General features: G+C 45.4%; 1 protein-coding gene across 14 annotated transcripts in view; it reads right to left on the minus strand.

Moving 5' to 3' along the window:
* The window catches only part of Apbb2 (amyloid beta precursor protein binding family B member 2), a 326,762-nt gene that overhangs the window by 94,525 nt on the left and 215,375 nt on the right, over positions 1 to 16,862 (minus strand). For 10 of the 14 annotated variants that reach the window (XM_029477234.1, XM_029477232.1, XM_029477231.1 and 7 more), the window contains one exon: positions 7,224 to 7,432. In XM_029477234.1, coding sequence (XP_029333094.1) covers positions 7,224 to 7,432 — 209 coding nt within the window. The remainder of the gene's footprint in view (positions 1 to 7,223; positions 7,433 to 16,862) is intronic. The other 4 variants (XM_021162015.2, XM_021162014.2, XM_029477230.1 and 1 more) reach the window with 1 other exon arrangement.

Genomic DNA, 16,862 nt, shown 5'->3' on the forward strand with positions numbered 1-16,862 from the left:
GGTTTTCACTGAGAGCAAATCAGGCAAAGTCAGGCCAATCAGCCCTCCCCGCCAATCGGCCCACCCCGCCCGAGGAATGGTGTGCTGACCAACTGCAGAGCTGGCAGGTTGGATGAGCTGCCATTCGGTCAACACAAAGGCTTTCTTTTGAGGCGTGGTGCTCTGAACCCATACTACTAAGTATTCAGATCGCCACGTTGATTTGGAAAAATAATCTCCCCTAATGACTAGAAGAACAGAGAATAACATCCTTCCTCTGCCACTTTCACGGGGTACCCGAGCTCTACCTAATGTTTGGTTGTGGGTGGTCTTTGCATCTGTTCCCATCATACATTATTGTCTTATGAAAGGAAGATGTAACATGTGGTCTTTAATTTCTTTAATTTTAAGAACAACGGAGTATAGTCATTTAATTATTTTTAGTTAAGAAGTGACTTTTTTTTCTATATTTAGCTATTTAATACATCGATTTATTTAATTTTGTGATGCTGGGACTTGAACCCAAAGCCTTGAGCATGCCAGCCAAGCACTCTGCCCCTGAGCTACAATCCAGCTCTAGTAAGTAATAAAAATTAAAAACAAAACAAAACCAAAAAACCCTCCTGACAATTTTTTTTTTTTTTTTTTTTGGCTCTGCACAGACACAGACTACAGTTGCTGTGGTCTGTAGTGTGCAGCATGGAAAGTTATGGTAGAGACAAAGAGGAGGCAGGAAAAAAAGAAACAGCAGGCGAGCCATATGTTTCTGGCAAGAAGTGACACAGAGACAGGCTGAGAGGCGAGGAATGGACAGAGAGCGTCGTCCAGAAGCAGTCACCTGCCTGGCAATCTTCTAGGCAGAGTAGCTAAATTCTGGCGTGGTCAAGAGATGTCCAGGGCCAGAGTTGTAGCTGGGATTGCCCTCTCCTGGTCCTGCCAAGGCCATGTTTAGGGTGAACCATTGACCATCCATTGAACTATGATGGTCAATCTCAGTTAGGGGAAAGCTGCAGAGAGCCCTGGTTCCCACACTATATACTGAGCCACTGACCCAGTGCTGGGAACACAGTGCCTACCCTTCCAGACCTGCTGCACCAAGCAGGGGCTGTGTAAGGGTGGGGCCCGCTAGGGAGAGCCACTTGTGTGTGTCCTGGACGACTGAGGAATTTCATCTTAATTTCCCTTGGTGGCGGTGGGAGACCTTGGAATACAACTCTGCAAATCACGGAGCAATGACCTTCTGCTGGAAAAAAGTCTTCTTCAACAAAGCCAGCAGGGGGTTCGTGAGGATGGATTCTAATGGGCTGGAAAGTCCTTCTGAGGGAGCTATCTTCATGGGATGCTATGGCTAGAATGTGTCCTCTCAAAAACCTGTGTGGGAAGCATTCCCAAGTGCAGCAGTGTTGGGGACGGGATGGGGACTAAGGGAGGTGGTGAGGTCCTCCTGGATGGACTAGTGCTAACTACCAATGTGCTCACTCTTGAAAGTTTGTCCTTTTATTCTTGTGTCCCCTCTTTTCTCAGAAGGTAGGAGAGCACTGGGCTCCCAGAAGCAGCAGCTCCTCAAACCCGGACCTCCCAACCTAGAGAGGCAACACATTTCTGCTCATTACAAATCACGGTGGTGCTCTGTGTTTGGAACTTGAACCTCACTAGAGCAGAGAGCTCTGTAAAGCGCAGTTGGAGACCAGAGGGTGAAGCACGTGATAGACCCCGGTGGGAAAGCACCTGCATGTTTCCTGTGACCATGGTGGGGGCTGTCATCACACCTGTGTGCACCTCAGAAGTTCTGAAGCCAGCACAGCTATAGAAAGCCAGGGCTACACCCCAGCTCCAACCTCATGGCTCAGTACAGCGATGAGTCCCCCCCAACCCCCTTAGACAGGGCAGGTGGCATGGTGAGGTGAAGGAGTGGGTTGATATTAGCACACGGCCTGGCTGGTGGGAGGTGTGCTAGGGGTGGAAGTGCCCTGGTTGTCTACTTTTTGTTCTCATGTGGAAAAAAAAAGTTGAGTAATAATAAATCTCAAATTACACTTTTCAACCCCATTTTATCAAGGCTTGCTACACATGGCTTTGGGAAAATGGCAAAGAAGATGGGACACTGGAATTCTGAAATATCAAAGAACTGGGCAGGGCAAGAGACCTGTGAACTACGCTGTAGACACCTGTGTGGAGATAATGTCTTCCTTCTTTTAAAAATACTCTCTAGGTTTCTAGTGGATGTAACACGATTTGAAAGGGCATACCTAATAGCTCTCCTATGTAACTATGGTTTTGGCTTCTTTTGTTTTAAGTCACTCATGGCCTAAAAATATTAAATGGAAAATTATATTACCAAGCTATTTACAACTTTAAAATTGTCATCCTGAATATCATGAGGTCATTTTGTACCAATCTGCACTGTCTCATCTAGGAAATGAATTATCCTCTTGCCCTGCATTTCCATACTGTGTACACTTCTCTCCCATTAGTAACTGAATAGCTCTTCTGGTACCAAGGTTCAGACCTAGCTGCGAGTTTACACAGAGGCTAAGGGTAGCCCCAGAAGACAAGGGGCACTACTGTATGGAACTGTCAATTACTACACGAGAATAATCCAAAGACGTTAAAACAAACAAACAAATAAAAACCATAAACAAAACAAAACCAAACACCAAAACAGACTGGTAGAGGCTGTTGTATTGGTTGGTTTTGTGTGTCAACTTGACACAAGCTGGAGTTATCCCAGAGAAAGGAGCTTCCCTTGAGGAAATGCCTCCATGAGATCCAACTGTAAGGCATTTTCTCAACTAGTGATCAAGTGGGTAGGGCCCATTGTGGGTGGTGCCATCCCTGGGCTGGTAGTCTTGGGATCTATAAGAAAGCAAACCAGTAAGTAACATCCCTCCATGGCCTCTGCATCAGCTCCTGCCTCCAAGTTTCTGACCTGCTTGAGTTCCAGTCCTGACCTCCTTTGGTGATGAACAGCAGTGTGGAAGTGTAAGCTGAATAAACCCTTTCCTCCCCAACTTGCTTCTTGGCCATGATGTGTTGTGTAGGAATAGAAACCCCGACTAAGACAGCTGTGCTATGAAACGAGCTCCTTGGACCACAGTGGACAACTGGTAGTCTAGAGTTGGGTGGGGACCACAGTGGACAACTGGTTGTCTAAAGTTGGGAGGGGACCGAGGCTCCAGTTGATTCTGATGCTTCCAGAAGTCAACTGATGGCATCAACTGTTATAAGCATGGGTGTCCTCTCCACTCAGCAAACAACGAATGAAATTCATGCGCGCTATATCAGAAGTTATGCTTGATAAAGAAATGGGTCACAAATCTCTGAGGAACTCTAGAAAACGATTAACAGGCCCCAGATCATACTACTATAAGGGGTGTTCAAAGGAGAAAGAGTATACTTTCTTTGGAAAGATTTCTTTATTTATTTAGGCTCTATCTGCATATATACCTGCATGTCAGAAGAGGGCATCAGATCCCATTTAGACTGTTGTGAGCCACCATGTGGTTTCTGGAACTCTAACTCAGGACCTCTGGAAGAGCAGCCAGTACTCTTAACCACTGAGCCATCTCTCCAGCCCCAAGAGAGAATACTTATTCATGGGAGATGGCAGGGCATGATCATTCCTTTGAGGAAGTAATACAGGCATACAAATAGGGGCAGGGGTGGTTTCCTATAGGTCTGGCTGTCACACCATAAACCCCCTTGAAAAGACCATGTAAGAACAGATCTCTCTCTGGAGCTTTTGTGCCATTGTCTTAGATGGCACCAAGGAACCAGAGGGCTTCATGAGCACCAGGAATCCGCCCTGAGCTCCCAGGCTGGGAAACACGGCCCTTGCGTCTGCAAGACCTATCTCTGACGTTCTTTCCTGTCCTTGAATGTCAACCTCCTGTAATTTGGTGAAATGACAGAAAAGTCCCTCAACGTGGCAACCTTACTCTACGGATACATGGAACCATGCAGGTTCTGAGCTTGGGCACTGTCTCTTCCTGGGACACTAACAGCTTAGGCAGCCAATGGCCACAAACACATTGGCAACGTAGAGAGCTACCTCGTAAGGAGACAGGATCCCCTCTAAGGATACCACTTGCACACTCCTTTGAGAAACCCTGGCCATCTCTACATGAAGATTCTAAGCAAGTCTTGGCCACAGGCCAAGCGCTATTCATAAAAAAAAAAATATCGTATATGGCCCGCTTTCTCTTTTAAAAATTCCACAGCCACGTAATTGCAGAGGTAATCTGGAACAATTACATGGTTTGGGAGGCAGAGGGAGGAACAGCCCGGAACAGCCCTGTGGGCCAAGTTTCAGTAGCAAATACTTCTCGGCCAGTTGATAAACTTTCAAAAATACTTGCTGGCACGTGTATTGGAAACATTATACACTGTGCTTAACACTTCGCGGGTGAACTTTGGAAAGTGAAATGTAACGATCTCCAAACTGTAGGAAAGCTCGCTCGCTCGCAGTCCTAAACTTTTGTGCCATCAACCGATTTGGCGCTTAGTGATCTGATTTTTTTCTTTTCAAGCCAGCTCACGAGAGAGAGCTCAATGAAAACACGCATGCCTGGCACGACACATTACAAGTCACTCCTCTCTCTTAACATTCTGGTTCCCCCTCCCCCCATGCTTTGAAATTAGTTGAAATAGATTCTATTTAGGGATCAAAGAGACGGAGCTGGCGAAATAATCATTTCTCTTCCGCTGTCATCGGCACCTGGGACGGCGGTTATTAAGTAGTCATTTTCTGGCTGGCTTTGCGTGTGATATGGAGAGCCCTTCCTGTGAGATGAAGAGATCTGAGAGACTCTCTATTTCCTAATAGAGCGTGTCAAGTCTGGGAGTGGAAGCAGGGGGTCCACAGGTCAAAGTTCAAGTAAGACTCTGCCATCCACTGGCTCTGTGATTTTGTGAAGACCACTTAGCTTTTTGTGTGTGTGTGTTAAAATGGGAGTGGCAACTAACCTCGGTAACAGGTGTGTGCTTTGTGGGACTACTGAGACAAGATGCTGGCCTGGCCAAAAACTCCGAAGAACAAAGAAGATGAGATAAGTCCTTTGGAGCTGAGGAAGGGGCCCTGAACAATGGGTAGGGTAGGAAGCAGGCACGGAGATGGAAGAGAACAGACAAGAGGCCCCAAGATCCCAGGGCTGGGGAAGGTCCTCTCCTACCCGATAGTCTTACCCAGTACCAGCTGCCCATCTCTGCTGCATTCCTCCTAAGACATTTGCAGAAAACACTGAAACAAAACTCTGCCATATTGAGCAAAGAAATACAAAGAGAAGCTACACAAGCTCAGACTCTGCTCCTTGGATTCCACCAGGGAGGCACAAGAAAGACTCAATCTCTTCTAAGGGTCGGGGATGTGAGACACCTGGACTAGGGAGTGGGTCTCAAATTAGTCCAATTTCCTGACTTTAGGGACAACAGGAGGCAGAGGACATTGGACACCTAGAGCCAGGGGCACTGAGATAATCCTGGTCAAGGATTCAGAGGCCCTGGGTACTGCTGCATGTCATTGATAGCCCTGTGCCTCTGATTTCCTATCTATGATGTACTTTCCTGGTTGTAGGTGATCTACTGTTGAACACAACTGGACATTTAGGATAGAAGAACACAGTATACCAGGAGGATATAACAGAGGTGGATACTGGCTGGCTCTGCATTGGGGAGGCCATCTGTAGCATAAGATATAAGTCCAGGATATGTCTGAGATGGGCTGGGAACAGACTCCTTCATACCAAACTTGTTGAAGGTTAGAGCTGCACTAGTTTATTTTTATCCCAAGTACTACAAGGTTAATAAATCACTGACTAGAAGTTGCTCTGGATGTACAACTATTAGGCTTCAGTGAGAAGCTATCAAAACCTTCTAGGGCTAAGCAGCAATATCCTACGTGGTTAAGTGGTAATGAATCAACATGTCAGATGACCAGGGCAAAGTCCAAACCAGCCAAGGCTCTCATCTACCAAAGAGGGTATAGCTAGCTCCAACCCATCTCTCTAAAGGTAGAGAAGTGGGGCTGTGGCTAGGGAAGGGAGATGCTGAGGCTTGGCCTGGGGAAGGGAGATGCTGAGGCTAGGCCTGGGGAAGGCAGATGCTGAGGCTGGGCCTGGGGAAGGCAGATACTGAGGCCCTAAAGCAGGAAGCTGAGAAGAATACCAGTCTTACAGTCTCGCAGGAAAGAACAGGTCACCAATCAGAAAGTCAGGAACAGGAGGCTGACTACTTTTTTTTTTTTTTTTTTTGTTTTTTCGAGACAGGTTTTTCTGTATAGCCCTGGCTGTCCTGGAACTCACTTTGTAGACCAGGCTGGCCTCAAACTCGGAAATCTGCCTGCTACTTTTAAGGGTGATAACGCAGTGGCAAATGCAGAAGAGTTGGGCAGGTTAGGGGTAAAGTTCAAATGCACCAATTTCTCAAATGCAAAGAAAGTGGGCTCTAAACATTAAGGAACAAAGGATTTATCATCAGAGAAAAAGTGGAGGGAAGGCAGAAAAGATAGGCTGCTAGAGAAGAAGCCACTGACATAAATAAATAAATAAATAAATAGGCTGTCACTTGGCTGTGACCTTTCCCAATGATAATTCTCTTGAGTGTGCTGTTGCTAGGCTTGACAAATATTTGCCTCAGGGTGAATGAACACCACAATGAAATTTTTTAAGGCCTCAATTCTTTGTTTAAACATCCCAATTTCTTCCTCAGGGATGCCCGGAATTTATGTGGCTAATTATTTCTAAAATAATGTCACTTCTGCTAAATAAACACATCTCCCCTTTTTTTTTCTCCTTAAATAGGAATTAAGCATCTAAGTGCTCTCAAGGGTTATTTCTGTAAGACATCTTCTGCATGCTAGCAAATGAACCCAAGGCTAATAAGATACACGATAATTATAACACGCCTGGCTAAGAGACGTTCTTCTACGCGTAAATATTTCATGGATCCAGCACCATGCGATGGTGCCTGCAGAGTAAATTACTGTCTCCACGAGCCCTGGGGAAACTTAGCCCCTTCCCATTAATCAGCTCCTCTCGGTTTTTGTTCCTAGAACGGTGTTTCAAGAAATCAGGATCCATTAAAAGGAGAAAAGACATTAGCACTATTTATGAAGAGGAAGCACTACTGAGCTCTTACATCCAACATGGGTGGCCATCACAAGGCTTACCCCAGTGGGGCGGAGGCTGCTGGCCTGAAAGGAAACTGAGTTACATCTAGTGAGCATGTAAAAAGACAGTCCACTTTACCTCGTTCTCTGGGGTGGGAGATGGCGTTACAGAGCTAAGTGACCCTTTCCTAGAGCCGTGGAGATCCGCTGGGATGGAGACAGGCCGTTCCCATTGAGTCGTCCCTGTTGGGATGTGCCAGTAATAGGTCCCGGCAATGTCATTGACTCTCTTCCAGCCAGGCGGCAAATCTGGATCTGTCTGAAATGAGTGATCACTCCAGATATCTGCTGGGAGAGAGAAAGAGAGAGAAAGAGAGAGAGAGAGAGAGAGAGAGAGAGAGAGAGAGAGAGAGAGAGAGAGAGAGAACACATTATTAAAAAAGAAAAAGAAAGCTTCCAACAGCCAGGCAAACCCTACACACAGAAATGTCTGCACTGAACTGAGAAGAACCTACCATATAAATTGTGGTGAAAGGGGTAATTGAGAGGAGAAAGAACTGGAAAGACTGGTGGCCATCTCTAGTATAATGACCTGATTTTCAAGTCACCCCATACCTCCAAGAACCTCAAGCTAAAGCTCCATGAATCATAACCAAACGTGAAGACAAATTCCACATGTTTACATACAGAGCCTGCCAGATCCCGCTGTCAATCAGGAAGACTGACTGATTGGCATTATACATCCTTCCTGGCTATAAGTCTAAGTTTCTGTAACCGCTTTCTATAGATAAAGCACTGGTTTGCATCCAGACACCCACAGAGGAGCAGTGTCTTTTTCAGGACTCCAGGACTCTGCACTGCACACTTTTAGTAAGAACAAGCTGAAATAAATAGCTGTGGAATTCAACAAAAGGCCAGCCTGGCTTCAAAACTGGGTCAGTAATGTAAACACATGGAAGAAGGTGGGAGTGAGAGGCTATACAGAATGGCAGAGAGTGTGGCAAATGGACGAGCATCCGCAGAGTCCAAAGACATTCAAATCCAATCAATAGCCCTTAAGCAAAGTAGGTGCCAAATAAAATTAACACTCTGGACAATTTCTCAGTTTACTGAGGAGTTATTTGCTTTAAAAACCTTTTTCTTCCTACCCTTGAGTTGAACCTATTAAAGGGATAAACAGCACAAGAGAAAAGAAGCAGGGTGAGACTTTCAGAGGTGGAAGGATCATGAAGTCACAGCTTAACTGTATCTGTGAGTGTAGGCTGGCCTCCTGGGCTCTAGACTTCTGTTCTATTTTGAGGGTCAGAGCCTTTTCTAGAGTTGTACACAAAGCCAGAATGCTTTATTGCACTTCCAGTAAGGACACATGTGGGTCTTGCTCAATACAACATTGTATAATGTGGGCACCCATTACGGAAGCTGTTATAGATAGGACAGAAGAAAAGGAGAAGCCAGACAAAGAGGCTGGTCAAGTCCATGGGCACAGCCGTGCATCCACACTGTTGCACTATTCTCATTTCAGCTTGCTAGAGGCAAAACTGCCACAAGTCTCAAACTATGGTGGAAACATCGCCTTCTATCCGCAGAAATACTAAGCATGATTATGTAATTCCAAGTTAACAACATTTGCAGCAAAGACTCTAACCAATAACCAAATGTTTTTATATTCCCCATTCCTGCCCCACTTTCAGAAGATAAATGGTTTTGTTTTGTTTTGTTTTGTTTTGTTTCTGATAGCCTTTGTTTTTAGCATCTCAACTGGGGAAGGGAAAGTAAAATGCAGAGGACTTAAATTGGAGAAACTTGGAGTGTGTCTATGGCTCCCAGACAAAAAGGTCTGGGGTTAAAATAGGAAAGGAATGCAAAGGCACTCTCTCTACCTCTGCGGTTTATGACGTCTGTATATTTATACTGGAGAGTGAGGAACAGCCATGCACACCACCAGAATATGAATTCATGTCAGACCAAGGACAAAGAGCAAGGCCTGTAGTTTTTAAGCCATGTTGCTTCCTACAGTGTGTGAGGGGAATTTTGCACCAGATAGCAGGAATTGACTTGTTCTATATTGAACCAAACCCACTGCATTTTTACCTGGTTTGTATTTTAAATTTCTGCTTGAGATTGTATTGGATAAGTACTTCAAAGGGGGGCTTATTCTGGTGCTAAAACTAGATGACAACGATGATGGTGGAAGACGTAGCAACGCTCTAATATTCACAGCATCCTGTCCAGAAGCATCACAAACTAGTGTAAGGGTTAAGCACTAGGAGGGCAGGGAGATATCATGTTGTCTCATCCTCAGCCCCAAACAGGAGGTACTCAGTAGTAGATGGTTGCATGGAGGATGGATTGGAGGATGTTTGGATGGATGATGGATGTTTAGATGGATGAATAGATGGATGTTTGGGTAGATGAATGATGGATGATGGATGGATGTTTGGGTGGATGAGAGTTGGAAGAATGGATAGATTAATGGATAGATGGATGAATGAATAAGGTGGAAGAAATTAATGAGTGAACTAGGTCTTCCAATAGCAAACTCGGTGCCTAACAGAAGAGGAATTCTGAGATATCAGTTGTGTACAAACCACTGACACTTATGTGGGGTCACTGTCTGTTTCTTTCAACGGCACGTGTGACTATCCTTGCAGGTAACAGAGACAGGGTTAGTTGTCTACTTCAATATCTGCAGTTCTACATTTGTGGATGAAAGTAACGGAGAGTGTGACACACGCTTTGATAGATCTTCTGGGAGGGCTGAGATCACAATGGGATGCTCTTATTTTTAGTGGCAATCTCCTAAATGATGTCTATATCAGAGGAATTGTTTGTCCTTGGGTGGGTCATACGCCACAGTAATCTTGGGCGTAACAACCAGCATTAGAATGCAAAAGTTCACCAAGGGAACTAACTGGAACTAAGAGCAACTGTAGGGTCTCAATGAAAGATGGGTAAGAGGAGGAGACTGGCAGAAAGTCCGAATGTCTCCAGAGTACTTTTAATATCTCAGTTCTCAGCACAACATTCTTACATAGGCATCAACTTGGCAAACAATAAAAAGCACTATGCCCAAGGGCAGGTAGGTCAAACAATGAGAACTTGTATACATTGTATATACTTGTATACATTGTATACACTTGTATACATTGGAGGGGAATCTGAATATAAGCAGCTGAAAACAGAAGAATATCTTTAACTAATAAAGACTTTATTGACTCATGCCACTGCTGGGCTCTTTGAATTGTTTTGAACTCACACATTGTGGCCCAGCAATTCCATACCTGGTATACGTCCTAGAGAACCCACACATGTGTACTAGGTATTCAGACCACAGTAGCAACATTAAAATGGTCCCAAGCTCAAAACAACTCAGACCTCCTTTAATAGAGGAATGAGAAAATTACAGACGATTAAGTAAATAACAAAAACGAGCCAAATACAGCTGCACATAACAATACAGAGTTCACAACGGGCCACAGATGGAAAGGAATAGGACAAAAGACACTGTGTGCGCTACATTTCCATTCGAACGAAGTCCAACCATTAATTATTTAGTGACAGACATAAATGGTTTAAACTGTCAAGGATTGCAAACACACAGTTATCACATACAAAAAAAAATATAAGCTAATGAACAGCCAAAAGTGTGGTGGGGTGGTGGTAGAGGGTGTTGGTTTTGATTAGAGAAAGGTAAGCCCCAGTTACTCCATAGTCTAAACGTTTCCATTGGTGGTGACATGGATACTCCCTTTATAAGCAATCACACACACACACACACACACACACACACACACACACACACACACACGAAGTCAGTCATGTCAGAGTATTTTCAATATCTTTATAACAAAAATACAAAACCCACAAGGGGTTCATTCAAGACTCCAAAGAGCCTGGCCATGATGTTATATGGCCTGGCCTGGGGATGAGTGGGATGCCTTAGGGCATCTTCTTACCTGGCTAAGCAATTCACTATACGAATGAGCCCGATCAAACCTGACAACTTCTTAAAGCTTCGGGACAGAGCAGGACACAGTACAGAAACAGCTGTTCGTTAAGATGCGCCCCTACTGTTCCCAGGCTATACTTCAGCAACATAGTAATTACCCAACTCACCAAAGTGCCCCCTCTACAGTACCAAGGAAAATGCCCAGTATAGAAATCATGAGGCGAAATGGCCACCATGGCTCCAAGAGTAAGGGTAACATTAAGATAATCTCCTCGTGACTTTTCTTTCTTTTCTCTTTTCTTTTCTTTTCTTTTCTTTTCTTTTCTTTTCTTTTCTTTTCTTTCTTTTCTCTTTTCTTTTCTTTTCTTTTCTTCTTTTCTTTTCTTTTCTTTTCTTTTCTTTTCTTTTCTTTTCTTTTCTTTTCTTTTCTTTTCCTTTTCTTTTCTTTTCTTTTCTTTTCTTTTTTTTCTTTTTGGTTTTTCAAGACAGGGTTTCTCTGTATAGCCCTGACTGTCCTGGAACTCACTTTGTAGAACCAGGCTGGCCTTGAACTCAGAAATCTGCCTGCCTCTGCCTCCCAAGTGCTGGGATTAAAGGCGTGTGCCACCACGCCCGCTCCTCGTGACTTTTCATTGGAGAAATCACTCCAGGTCACTCCAGCAAGGGCAGCCTGGGAAACCAGACCCTCTCACCTGCCTTTCTTCTTTAACAGGATTCTTACTCTTTTGTCTTTCAAGTGTCTGTCTCTCTGTCTCTATCTCTGCCAACTAGAAAAATCACTTCATGACGTTTAAAACCAACTTATCCCATTTAAGGCACAATTCACGCCTGTGCTACACTTGGCTTAAGCCTCTCTCAAACCAAATAGAGAGTTGCTTTCTCGTTGTTTTGTTTTGTTTGTTTGTTTGTTTTTTTACATTTCCTTCTGTGGTCTACAGTCTCAGGAGGTGAAAAAGTCACTTTTCACTGCATAATACATGACTTGTCTACATTTAATGTTCAAGGCAATCCCAGCTAGAAGTCAGGGCCAGATCCTGGCCCTTTAGGCATTCTGTAGCTGTGATGTTATAGATGCTAAGAAGATTAAAAAGGAGAGTGAGGCTGGCTGGGTGTGGATTGTGTGCCCTTCCTGCAGGGGCTCAGGGCACACAGCTGCCCTGAGATGAAGGCAGAACTGTTTTCCCCACTTCTAAGGTTTGCAGAGGACAGTAGATGGATTTCAACCAAGGACATAAGGTATATCCTGATACAGAGCAGGGTCAATTTTTCAGAGACCTGAAAAAAAACCTCACCAGTATTGACAGCATGGGGAGGAGGGTAATAAAACATAGGAACCAGGAACGAGAAATGATGGTACAGGGGTAAGACCATGAGACAGTCTCCCATCAAACCACGGTCAAGAACTGAGTAATAACACCAAGATTCTCTATGGATGCCTGGCCTGGAGGCACCACCACCCAGTACCCTGGGTCCACGGACAAGAATATTCTTCTAATACAGGTCCCCCTTTAAATGCCTGCCTCCTGGATCCAGCCCTGGCAAAGCAGCCTTGGCCATTCTAGCTGCCATATCTTGCTAGAAGCTAAGCAGAAATCCCAGCCTCCCTCACACCATGAAACTGATGCTCCTCTTCCTTTTCTCCCATGGAGCTTGGACTTAAGACGCTTTCTCCCAGTTTCCAGGTTCCTGTCATCACAGAACCTCACTGGAGGCTGTCACACGCTGAGAGGAGATGCTTTCGGCCAAGAGCTGAAAAGTCACAGGTCTCTCTTCAGAATGAGTCTGTGGTCCTCTCTTGTCTGTATTTCATTGCTATTATTATTATTATTTAAGCAACAGGAAACAGGAACTGGAAGTTGGAGAGTAAAAAAAAAAAAAAATGGAAAGGCTGACGGCTGCACAAAGTCCCTTTTGGGCCATAAGTAATATGCTTGGCACAGAAACAAGAAGCCCATTTATGAGCAGCAAAGTCCCACCCATTCCAGCCAGCTGGGGCACTAGCCCCATGGGGCTCCACCTGGCTCCCTCTAGGGTCTGGCGAACTGTGGGGACCTGCAGGTCGAGAAGTACCCTTGCCTCTAATCATCCTCTCCCAAGCTCTCTTTCAGGAATCCAAGGGTCAAAGAAAAACAAATTAGCATGGACAACAGCTGGAAACATCCTCTCCTTAGACAGAGCACAGAGGAGGCATGGACGGGAGAGCCGGGAGTTTATATTTAGCAAGGTCTGCACTGCTGAGCACAAACTACTGCCCTGAGGTCTCAGAATGGCATCCGCTACCACTGTGTGCCTGGTGCTCCCAGTGTCTGTGGTGGTGAGGGAAGATGGATGAAAGTATCCCACAAGCATTTCCTTTCCAGCCTGAGCCAGGTTATGCGGTGGAGCCCAGAGAACACATGCCATTATGATAGACAGAAGGTGAGACTCCTCTAACATCCGGGTTGCCTGGTGGCCTAGGGCTCTGCCCAGTGTTTCTGGCTCAAGTGGGAGTAGGCTCAGGAGTTTGCATCTCTAATAGTCATCTCATTGGTTATTCCAGAATCCTAGGCTTTTGAGAGTCACGGGCCTAGGAAGGCTGAAAAGAGCAGTCATTGCTCTATTGAATGTGCTGTGCTGGCTAGTTTTGTGTCAGCTTAACACAAGCTAGAGTCATTTGGGAAGAGGAAACCTCAACTGAGAAAATGTCCCTCTCAGACTGGTCCATGGGCAAACCCGTGAGGCCTTTTCTTGATTAATGATTGATGTGGGAGGGCCAGCTTACTGCAGAGATGGCCAGCCCTGGTCAAGTGGTTCTGGGTACTATAAGAAAGCAGGCTGAGGGACTGGAGAGATGGCTCAGTGGTTAAGAGACTGCTCTTCTGAAGGTCCTGAGTTCAAATCCCAGCAACCACATGGTGGCTCACAACCGTCCATAACAAGATCTGACGCCCTCTTCTGGAGTGTCTGAACGCAGCTACAGTGTACTCACATATAATAAATAAATAAATCTTAAAAAAGAAAGAAAGAAAGAAAGCAAGCGGGCTGAGCAAGCCATGAAGGGCAAGCCAGTGATCAGTATTTCTCGATGGCCCCTGCTCCTTCCTCAAGTTCCTGCCCTGACTTCCTGGGATGATACACTGTTCGATGGAAGTATAAGGAGAAATAAACCGGTCTTCCCAAAGTTGCTTTTGGTCATGATGTTTATCGCAACAATAGGAACCCTAACTAAGAGATGCTCTATAGCCACTGGCCAGAGTCTCTGTGTCTTACATACACACACACACACACACACACACACACACACACACACACACACTGACTGAAAGCCATCCTTCTGTTCGTTCTTTAGCATGAAGGGTTTCTTATCAACACCCAGAAGGAAGAGGAGGACAGAGCAATGAAAGAGATGCAAAGTGAGAAGAAGCTCTGCAGTGAGAGCTGGGTGAGGTCTCTACACAGGATGGTCTGCAGCGTCTCAGGGCAAGCGGATTCTTCTTAGACCGGGTGGGCAACCGACCTGGCAGATTGAAGAGCAAGCGCAAAGGGAAGGAGTCTGGAAAAAGCCAGCTACGCTCCCACAACAGGAAAGCCACTCTGTGGCTAAGCATTTACTCTTCACACAAAGGGAAAATCGGAAGGTCATGGTGGATGTTTTCCAAGATCAGAAGAACAAGTCACTTGATGCCCCCCCTTTCTTTTGGAGAAGAAAAACGTCTATTTCCCAAGGTCTTGGTTGTAGAACGCATTGAGTTCTCCGGTGGTACTGTTAAGTTATAATAAAACCCTTCGAAGTTTGGGGGGTGTTGATGTCCCTTGTTCTTCTGCATATTTTCCTTCAAACACTTATTAGGAAGAGTTTTTAAATGCCCGAAATAGGGAGATATTTATAGTTGAGGGTTCTCCCACTCAAGTTGAGGGACTCTTCCAAACAGTACACTCCGTCCTGAAAAAAAGACTTCTGAAAGGCTGCCACAGACAAGCTCCGGGTTGTGTTGTTGTTATTTCCCCAGTTAAAAAAAAAAAGGCAAATTTCCTTTCAATCAAAAAACATCGCCCATCTAGTCTCATCAAAGTTTTTAAATGACTAGCCTGAGCAGCAGATTGATACTGATCTCCTCTCCTCTCCTCTCCTCTCCTCTCCTCTCCTCTCCTCTCCTCTCTCCCTCCTTCCTTCTCTCTCTCTCTCTCTCTCTCTCTCTCTCTCTCTCTTTTGGAAGGGGGAGAGCTGGTGGTGTAGCAGATGGAGCCCAGGCTTCATTCATGCTAGGCAAGCCCTCTACCACTAAGCCACACCCCTCCACACTCCCCCGCATCCCCTCCAGCCCCTCTAGCCCTCCCCTCCCCTCCCCTGCTTCCCAGCCTCTATAACCAGGGGATGGCCGTTTATGGTGTGCAGCTAGGTCTTCAGTGAAGCAGTGTGTTGCCTCATCCCTAAGACAGTCTCACTTTGAGAATGCTTCCTGCTTGGGAGACAGTCTGAGAGAATAGGACGTAGCCTGATGCTCCCTTAAGACAGAAAAGAGCTGGTCCTTTCTAATCTCAGGTTGTTAACCCAAACCAAAGCAACACACGTAGGGGAACTCTCCACACTTACAGACAAAAAGGCATGACGTGTAAGAGCTAATAAATTACCCAGAAGGATAATTTACATTTGTAAATATTCACTTGCCCAATCAAACCCACACACATCTGAATCTATTGCACTGAGCAACATAAGTATTTCACCCCACCATCAAAAAGTCTAATTCGGAATGCCCAAACACACACTAAAACACACATGGACTTTCCTACTAGTTACAAAAGGGGACAGTAGATAAAGTCTTGAAGCGACATGTGCTAAGGTAGGCCTGAATCTGCAATGGCCTCCACAGCTCTTATTTAGCCTGTGATGTCATACTTCAGGCTGGGGGCAGGGGGCAGGGGGCAGGGGGCAGGGGGCAGGGGGCAGGGGGCTCCGAGAGGTGGGGCCTGGTTAGTGGTCCCAGCTATCCCAGTCTGTCTTCTCTGCTTCCTGGATTACTGGGTTGTGAACATTGTCACCTGGGCAGGAGTCAATCTGCCCCGGTCTTCCCCCAACATGATGGACCAAGCTCCTTCTGAAACCTTAAGCCTTAGCTTGTTTATGCCAGATGATTTTGGCCATAGTGAAGCAAACATAACCAAACACTTAGAATTAGAAGATAGAAAGTGACGTCTACTTCTGGCATGCAATCCCATGTAATAAAGCAGAATCTACAACTGCCATTGAGAAGCCTCGGGCTTACGGATCCTCCTTCCTCAAAAACCTTAAAGGATTAACTTTAAACCAGCGAAGAGGCATTATTTTACTTTTGAGACGTGTAGGTAGAAAACTGCATCGACACCAACAAACTTCCAGGATCTGTAAGCGTAGGCGTGATCATGGATTCAGAAGGCGCTTCAGGGACCACAGTATTATAATCTGCAATATGTTGGTGATTTTTTTCAAAAGTCAAAAGAATAAACTACATTTATAGAAAAGCTCCTGGCAGGTCACATTACTTTTTTCCCCCCGTTGTTATCCAGTACCCTCTCACCCAGTGACTGACAGCAGGGCACCCTGTTCAATACCAGGGAGGAGTGAGGAAGAGACTAACAAGCCAGGTTGCTAGTTCTTTGCCTTCAAGTTCAGGTATCTAGTGCCTGGTCCTAAACTTGGGGTGTCAGGAAGAGCTCAGACTGTGCAAATCAAGCAAAGGCCAACTGCAAATTTCATTCAGAGATGACATCGGGGTATCACCCACTCTGCCAGCCCACGTTTACCGATTTGTTTTCTCATTTTACAGTGGCAGGCACCAGCACCACATTCTCTCAGGGCAGACAGATTTGGAG

The sequence above is a fragment of the Mus caroli genome, chromosome 5 (genome assembly GCF_900094665.2).
Source record: "Mus caroli chromosome 5, CAROLI_EIJ_v1.1, whole genome shotgun sequence".
In the NCBI taxonomy this organism is placed as follows: Eukaryota; Metazoa; Chordata; class Mammalia; order Rodentia; family Muridae; genus Mus; species Mus caroli.